Source organism: Notechis scutatus, chromosome Z, assembly GCF_049901735.1.
Source record: "Notechis scutatus isolate UNSWTSFEM ecotype Mainland chromosome Z, rNotScu1.2, whole genome shotgun sequence".
Taxonomy (NCBI): domain Eukaryota; kingdom Metazoa; phylum Chordata; class Lepidosauria; order Squamata; family Elapidae; genus Notechis; species Notechis scutatus.
This window is the reverse complement of record NC_142025.1, coordinates 95937224-95946630: the sequence shown is the minus strand read 5'-3', so window position 1 is coordinate 95946630 and position 9407 is coordinate 95937224. Positions and strand designations below refer to the sequence as shown.

Here is a 9407-nt window from a genome sequence, read left to right as displayed (position 1 = left end):
AGACTTTCAACATTGACTTAATTTATGTCTGAAGACCAATCTGTGGCACAGCTAGACTAAATGATGGATACCGTGATTATATGCTTGTAATTTTTTTAAAATTTAAAATGTGAAATTCTATACCATCAAATGTAATTAACTCTGCAAGGGGAAATACACAGATACTAGACCTGTACTTGGATAAGAATGATAGGGTGTATCCTTTCCAAACAGTCCCAGGTTCAATTTTTCTTTATCTCCTATGAAGGCAGGGAAAGATTCCTGAAACCTGAGAAGCCAATTTCAGTTAGACAAGGATTCTGCCCTGCTGTCTAAACTGATTGTCTCCTCTGCTGGTCCAGTCTATTAAGCCAACTTCAGACATTCTTGTCCAGATTGCGGTGGGACTGGACTGGTGTTCAACTCTGGACTATGGTCATAGTAGGATGTGGTTGGTCATTCCTCTGTTCATTTCATCTTGCTGGTTGGTAGTCATGAGGACAGTCTTCCGGTGCTTGTCTCCTTCATTTTAGGGATTGCTACTTCTTCACTGGTTCACGTACTTTTACTTTCACAGAGTTGCATAAATGAATTCTTTTCGATCTCTTTCCCACATCTTCTCTTTCAATATTGATATAGACTCTATTTCTGTGCGTGTGACGGTATCATCATGGCTCTGATGTTACAATAAGCAATGCAACAGGAGAACGGGTTGATCTTCCACTGGTAGATATATAACTTTTTCTGTAAATTTATGAACACTTTGTAATAAGGATATATTAATAGTTCAGCTTAATGAAAATAAAGCAGCAACATTGTGACTTTAAAAATGAAAGGGAGAAGTTTTGCATTGCAAGGCTGTGGATGTGTGAGAAACCTGGGGGGGAGGGGTGCATTCTTAACCTCCTGATGGCCACTAAGAGAGAGGATAGTCCCTCCAGAGGTAAAGATAGTCCCTTGATTTAAGGGACCATTGTTAGTCATCTGCAAGAGTATTAAAAAAAATGAAAGTTGATAAGTGGTAAAGAACATAGCAGCCTGGTAGTCCAGGATAGAATGGTTGCCCAGGTTAGTGACCAGCCATTGCTGGGAAGGGAAGAAATTGGGATTTGACTGGGGCTTCTGCTTAGATTGAACAAAGTAGTGAGGACCATACTGAAAGGCTTAAAATGGCCAGGTTGGAGACTGGCAGTTTGGAATAAAAGTGGATTAGCACAGGAGGGATTTGTGATGGGTTGGCAGTGGCAGTCTGAGTCATCCATTTCTGCAAGCTATTACTGGCAATTGGCCAAGCAGAAAGTGTGAGTTTGCCCTAAATAACTGGAAGATGAATCAATAGTTTGATTCCATATTTCTTATGTTCATGTGCATTTGCCACTGGATTCAAGGAGGTAGAGCAAATGCCTTGGGGAGGAAGGATGTAATCCTGTTCTTTATTTCTGCTTTTAGAATCTGACACTATGTACCTATGATGAATCTGTGCAATATTGCTTGCCTTTAAAAAAAAAACTTTCTTTAACGTGGCTGTAATGGAAATATAATTATTTCCAGAACTTTTTAAAAAGTTTTCATCATTAATTTTCCATGGGAAGGATGTGTTTTTATTTAAAATTTGAGAAAGCTAAATATTATCCTGTCACGATTATACACATATCGACAATGCTTTTAAGAAAGCAAAAGCCTTCACATGCATAAAATAGTTGTCATTGTTAAAAATGCAAAAACCGAAATATTACTATTTGCAAATGTTCAAACTATAAACTGTTTTGCACAAGAAATGTAGTATACTTGTAACGTATTAAAGAAGCTAAGATTGATTCCCCACCCACCAGGGAAATTTCACTGTAAATTTCTCTTGTCCCGGCTATTAAGAAAAAGCGGTATCAGGCGTTTCGGTTGCTTTCCAAAAAGAGTGAAGATAATAGTTTGCATTTAATATGAATTCTATTTTTATGGTCTTATTGTATTCTGCCTAGACTCATATTTCTGTGAAATGGGTGATGTATAAATATAATAAATGAATATTTAATGATATTCATTTGGGTTCAAAGGATGGGATATAAACACTTTAATTAAAAAGTTGGCAACGGAGAGTGAGACCCCTCAACACATTCGATCTGATCTGTTGCCCTTACTATTATCATCACTTCTGTTTTATTGTTTTTATTTCAATTTGATTGTTGTGAACTGCCACAGAATCACTGAGTCAGGCAGCATAAACATTTAATGTAATATTTCCCACATTATAGAACAAGGTAGTCTGTATCTCTTTCCATCACTTCATCACTTTCCCCCCCCATTTCCAGCTAGATTCCAGTATTCTGCGGCTACAAAAACAGGGGGACGGGTGGATCAAGTCTAGGTGACCTCCACTTTCCCTCCCTTTAACTGCCAATATAAAAAACAAAAGTGTGTGGAAAAGTGTTTGGCATCAGAATTTGAGAAAGCTGCTTTAGAGATTAGAGAAAAAATAAATGCCGAACCATCAACGTATCAAATTACCTGCAAGGTAAAATAATGCAAGCCAAGGTGAACTACAGGTAGTCCTCGACTTGTAATCAAAACTGAGCCCAAAATTTCAATTGCTAAGTGCAACATTTGTAAAGCGAGTTTTGCTTCATTTTACAACCTCTCTTGCTAGAGTTGTTAAGTGAATCACTGCAGTTGTTAAGTTAGTAATACGGTTCTTCAGTGAATCTGGTTTTCCCATTGGCTTAGCTTGTCAGGAGGTTACAAAAGATGACCACATGATCCCAGGACACTGCAACAGTCAAATATATGCCAGTTGCCAAGTGTCTAAATTTTATTCATATGACCATGGAGATGCTGCAATTGTTGTATGAAAAACGGACATAACTGACTTTTTTCAGTGCTGTTGTAACAGTCACTAAATGAACTGTTGTAGTAAGTTGGGGATTGCATGTATATATTTAAAAAAATCAGTTTCCTTTCACTTCCTTTCTCTTTTCAACTGTCTTTCCCCTAAAATCTTGTATTTGAAGAGCAACTGCTCTTAAATTCTTGGGCAAGAACAACTGTTTAGTACTAGTGATATTTCCTGCATTATTAGCCACGGGGAAATGCAATCTCTCTCTTACATACTGCATTTTTTTTTTAACAAAAGCCCCTGTAAAGTCTTTGTTTTTGGTAAGATCTATTAAATAGTAAATATATGGTGAACAACCAAAGCCATTAGCAGTCTTCTCCAAACCAGAACATTCCAGTTGTATTGGCATTGCTGTTTCCACCATTCCCAACCAAAAATTAGGCAAACTGGAAATTTTGGGAAGGGCTGCTCTAGAGAGTGAATAGTCATTTGGCCAATCCTGCTTCTACTGAGGCAGCTGCTGTCTCCCTTCCTTCTCCTACTTCCCAATGGGATCTATGTCTCATTTCTTATTTGAATTTATTTCTTGCTCTCAGGAAAAACAGAAGGGAGGTGTTGATGTACTTTTAAAAATGTCGTTTGATTGTGGAAGTGTTCCTGCTTCTAGTTCACTAACCTGTGTAATGTTGTTCCCCAAAACACTTTACACTTGTCCATGTAGAAAAGAAAGTTTATTATTCATGCTGCTCACCAGGATGCAGTCTTAGAAAAAAAAGCAATGCGGCTGCTTGGCACAGCACCCTCTTCCCCACATATTTATTTTCCCCATAATGAGGAGAGATCCCCATCCCATCTTTGATGGTTTTGAAGGCCAAGCATATCTTACATCCTGGGCTCGCTCTCTTCTTCTAGATCCGTGACAAGAACTGAAAGGCTTGAAGGAAAGTGCAGTGCAAAGGGAACAACCCTTACTCACTTGCTTGCACACTTCTCAGTCCAATAAAAACACCCCTTACACACATACACTTCTTCTTGCTAAGGTGTGGGTAGCCAAGCCATTTCTGGGGATGTTAGAATAGGCAGTTCCGATATAGGTGTGGTATTTGTGGCAGATACGTTGGATGCAGAATTGCAAGGCATATGATGGATTCATAGCTGCAAATATTTTCTCCTTGACCATAGAGACACTGGGGGAAAATCCAGTGTGAGGAAGGCAGAAAGGTGGGGGGTGGGGTAAATCACAAAATCATGCAAGGGAAGGATAATTACAGGTATCAGAAAATGGGGAAGGAGGCCATTGTCTTGTGATTAGAAAGCGAGGCTTCAGGCTCGCTTGAAAACTGTCCCCTGCAAACCAAAGAGGTAGCTGTATGGAAGTCAGTATGTGTGTGATTTTGAGTGGTGTGTTGTTCAGGGAGGGTATCTGAGAATCCCTTTCCCTGTAATGAATTATCTTGTATTAATGAACTCTTGCGCTTTGACTCACTTACTATGTTTAGTAAAAACTGCATGTACTCAAGTATTACTCAACTAGTTAAAGCTGGTCTATTGCTGGAGCCCTGGCATAGGCAGAAAACAACCCTGCAGTGCTGTCTGGATCCAGTCCAGGAATGGAAATCAAGATTGCTAACGGAATAGATGATAGTTGCCTCCTGTTTAATCGATGTTGGTAACCCTTTATTGCTCATAGCTGAAGCTGTCATAAAGCTGTCATAAGGCCACATCCACTCTCTGTCCTTGAGCCATCTTTTTTCCCCTTGACTCTCTCTACTTGTCCAATGTTCCTTACATCCACTCCTCACCCCCTGATCATATCCCTATTTCAACCATGTTGCAAAATAGCTTCACAGAGCTGTGTAGCTAATAGTGCAAATGGATACCCTGTTTATATCATATTTATTGGCATTCACTTGATTTTTACTGGTGAAATAGGGCCTACTAAGTGCAACTTTTTCCATATAATCTCTTGGAAATTGGAGTATGCACAGACTGTATGCCTGAATCAGGCATTACATGGTATCATAATATCTTTGAATTCAAGCAGTAATTTCCATGTTCCCTTCATTATCCCCTAGTTCTATGATATACTGAGCCAATTCCTTCTTTGCTTCCATGCCTGCGCTTTGTCTTCTATGTGACAAATTCGCTTTTAGGTCTCTCCAGGAAGCATTCTTGACATCAAAAAGGATAGCTAAGAGGCAGCATGCTTCTTGGGCATAGAAATAGATTATTTCTTGGGTAGCACCTTTGGGAAGTTGGGGTATTGCCATGGCAGGCTGGCAAAGCAAGCTTTTAGTAGCAGGAATGGTATTTTGCTGGATTATAAGTATGTTCCATGTTCTATATGATGAATCAGAAATATACAAAAATGCACCTTGAAGCTACATGTTGAAGAAGGGGGAGGCAAGCTGTAAAAATTCTGTATATATCATGTATGTATATGTATGCATGTGTTTGTGTGCATGCGCATGCCCACGTGAGGCCAAAAAGAGGAAATGTGGAAAATGTGGAAGATTACATATTCAGCATTTGATGCTTTTATACTGCCACCTGCCTCACTCACTATCACTCTTTTCTTGAAGCACTGCATCTGATTCCTCAGTGATCTGCAGAAGTGTGCTCATTTCAGGGCTTTCGCTTCTCAGCAGATCTGTGTTTTCTGTCTCATCTCCACCAACTTCCACCATCTCTGTGGCCTTCACTTCTACCTCTCCCTCACGGATCTTCTTGACATGAAAGGTGAAAGGTGGCACTTTATAGACAGCTGTCTTGGACCGTGCATAGACTACATGATCAGGGGTGAAGGACTTCTTCAGCTTATCTCGGGAAGTCTTCATCTTCTCCCTGCGTTCAGTGGTGACTATTTTTGTGCCTAGTTTGTTCATTCTCTTCTCCAGGTTATGTCGGGTCTTCTCCAGATTTTGCTTGGTTTTCTCCAGGTTCTCTTTGGTCTTCAGCTTGGTCTTCTCTAGGTTCTCTCTAGTTTTCAACCTGGTCTTCTCCATTTTTTCCTTAGAGAATGCCTTCTTGAAGTCATCAACCTTCCTCATGCTGCTTCTCTTAATACGTTCTGCTCGTGATTCCTCAATAATCTCTTCAACTTCAACTTCTTCATCTGAGGAGAGCTCAATATGATCCTCTCCAGGGTGCTCCTCACCAGCTGGGATCTCTTCCCCTTCTTCCTCTTTTTCCATTTCTTTCACAGATTTACTTATGCTCAGCTTGGATGGCAGTTTCACCTCATCCTGCAAAACATAAACAAAAACTACTGTGTGCATAATTTTTTGATCTTTTAGAAATTAATAGGCAGTTAAACTTTGCCCTTGGCTATGGTAAGAAAGCAGTAATTATTTTTAATTTTAGCTAAAACGGATTTGCTAATCTTGATAATTTAGTGTGTTGAACACAGATAGCAATCATCAATCCCAATCAGCTTAAAAATTTATAGACCAAAGTAGAACCTTACCTGGAAAATGTTTGATTGTTGTTTAAGTCTTTCTGTTATTTTGGTACCCTACACTTTGAAGAAAATTCCATATCTAAGCATCATATTCATATAGGAAGTCTGGATCATGATTTATAAATATTTTGTGGAATCTTTACAATACTTACTATATATTTCATATTCTTTTTGTATGGCCAAAAGGCCAAATAGTGATAATAAATTACTTCTGAAATAATATATAAGATTACCAAATTTTTGTGCAGTAACATATAAAAGTAGACAAAGAATAATCAAGAGCCATTGAACTTGTCTGAAAATGGCTTTGCCTCATCATTACCCACTGATCATTTTTTTCATGTCTGCTACTCTACTGTATCTACCTCAGATTTGTCTGGGGGTCTATGATTCTAAATTTTGGATTAGTTTTAACTATAAGAATCAAGCTTTTTAGCATATTTTTATATGCATTACTTCTTATTTATTGTTGGATGTTCTGTATATTTGAAAACAAATTATTTTCTTTTTTCTTTCTGCTGGCTAATGGCTGCACTAAATTTATTTTGATTTGATCGTGGCAAAAATGTTATTGTCCTATTCTTCCTTACTTTGCTTTTGAATGCCATACAAATGAGCTGCACAAAGCATTACTTAGCAAATCATGAATGATAGCTATTTCATCAGTGGCAGAAATGGAACTATTCTCAGCTTTGTCATAGTATGATTTTATGGACCTCTTTTTGCAAATGTTCTTTAGAATAGATATCTGTTCTATAGTTATTCTTTGCTTTTGGATGTCCCAGGTATAAAACAATAGCAGATACTTTGAATAAGTAACTCATCTTGAGTTACTCATGATGTTATAAAGGCAGGAGAAAAATCTAATGTTGTTAACATGCAACATGGTTGATGTTCATGGTTATGTCACATTGGGCAGCTCAATTCTTATTAAATTACAAATGATAGCTAACTTTAGGAAAGATGGTGTAAGAATGACTTTAATAGGTAATTAACTTTCAAAAGTATCTTAGATCATCAAAACTATTCATAGGCACTCTCACACATGCCACGATCTTGGAAAATTTCACTTGGCGGAATATGTTGCTTTAAAATGCTTTTTTGATATCAGCATGCTCAAATAATGATTGTCAAAGGATTCTCCTCCCTACCCTGACCAATGCATATAATTTGATTTGAAAATCTTAAGTAATGTAAAGAAAAGTAGGCAGTTAAAGATAGCAGCATATTTAATAGATCTGGAGCAATAGTAGCAACCATATTTTTCAGTACTCTCTGTTTCTTGGCAATGTAATGATGAGATAGGTAGGTAGATAGATAGATAGATATAGTATATACTTTTTCATAGATTAGATATCATTTTATTAAATGGAATGTCATCTTGAGTTGGCAGATGTGTGTATATGTGTATACTTTGTGTACAGAGAAAAAACAACTGTCAGGACAGGTAAGAAAGAAATACATACATAGAATATAGATACATATATTATTTGATTAAATACCCTTATCCTGTTAAGTCAGTTAACACAGTGTAAAATAGTTTAAAAGCACATAATCAACTTTGTCTAGTCTTTTGTCAGTAATTTCATCATGGATTCTGTGTTTGAAATTCATTTAAAAAGCTATTCTAAGATCAGAATCCATTTGCTTTGGGAAAGTGAAATAATTAACCTACTAGATGTCAGAACTGTTCTGAAAGTGCCTTTTGAAAAGACTGGATTAGCTAAAAATTTAATAGAGTTAATTATTATTTAACTAGCAACAGCTGCAGGAAGTAGCAGGACAGTAGGAGAAAAGAAAATCTATGTGGTTGGTTTACCTTTGCAAGATACCTGCCCACTTTGGCTTTTCTGAAAGCACATTTTCCATCTGGCTGCTGAAATTGTTCTCATGCTGGCATATAAGTGTAAGAATGCAGCTTTAAGCTATAACCTATATAACCTATGTTTGCTTTTTTTCTCTCTCCCTATCTTTTTTTTAAGGGAAAAACATTGATATTTGTATTGGGATTGTTTTGGCTAAAGAACATGACAAGGATTATTTAAACACATAAAAATAGTGGGATTTATTTAACACATGGCTCTGAAATATTATGACTGTTTTTATTTCTGCCATATACTGCAGACTGCCTGAAAGCATATTATGTAGCCTGGCATTGGTTTGGAACCAGGATGCAGAAACTATTGCTAAAACAATGATGAAAGGGATGGAGAAGGCAGTGTTCATATGTTATGCTAGGCTAGCATAACGTTGACTTGTTGGATAAATGACTGGAGTCACACAATACGCAAAACTGGGAATAATATTTTGGAAACTGGAACACCAATTTTTTAAAAACATGTTTTCAACTTCCAGTATAATATTATAAAATGATTGGTGTAGTGATTAGTTTGGTTGTAGTGGTTAAGACACTGGGCTAGAGACTGTGAGACTATGATTTTTAATCCTTCAATGGGCCAAAACTAGCTGGGTGCCCTTAGGTCAGTTGTTCCCTCTTAATCCCAGAATGCAGATAATGGCAAACTACTTCCAAAAAAACTTGCCAAGAAATTGAAGGGGCTTGTCCAGGCATCCATCAGAAGTCAACAAATATTCAAATGCTCACTCACTCCACTCCAATACCCCTCCACATATTTTTAAAAATATTTTAAAAATAAAATAATAGCTGGATATGTCAATAAGTGTGTCCGTAGGCATAGTGAGATATATGGCCATCACACTGGAGATCCAAGCCATAAGCTATAGTTTATAAATCATAATGACAGATTTTATACAGCACGCCTAACCAGAGGCAAAACAGCCATCTTATTGTGCTGACCCAGGCTTCGTAAATCGTAACTGTTCACAAACTTTTTTTAAAATCAAAACCTATTTTATTGCAACTCTGGGAATTGTTTTCATTCCCAGCCGGAGCTAATCTTAAACAGTCCCCCAAGATAAGTACATACCTTTCAGTTCTGTGGAATGCTGCCAAAAACAGAAGAATCCAATTAACTATAAAAGAAACCAACCAAAGTACACAAAGCTTCAAGGATGACTCGGAACTGATCGAACTACTTTGCTTCCTGCAAAGGTTTCATCATTTAGGCCTGACTTTTATCCCTTATGGGAGGAGCAATCACCTCCCAGCCTTACTCCTGA

At 37.5% G+C, this 9407-nt stretch overlaps 1 protein-coding gene across 1 annotated transcript in view; it reads right to left on the bottom strand.

Annotated features, from left to right (window-relative positions):
• Window positions 1-3522: 3522 nt before the first annotated feature.
• Window positions 3523-9407, bottom strand: part of CAVIN1 (caveolae associated protein 1) — a 36841-nt gene continuing 30956 nt past the window's right edge. Inside the window, exon 2 of the mRNA XM_026669852.2 lies at window positions 3523-6051. Within this exon, the coding sequence (XP_026525637.1) occupies window positions 5362-6051 (690 nt within the window). The 3' untranslated portion in view covers window positions 3523-5361. The remainder of the gene's footprint in view (window positions 6052-9407) is intronic.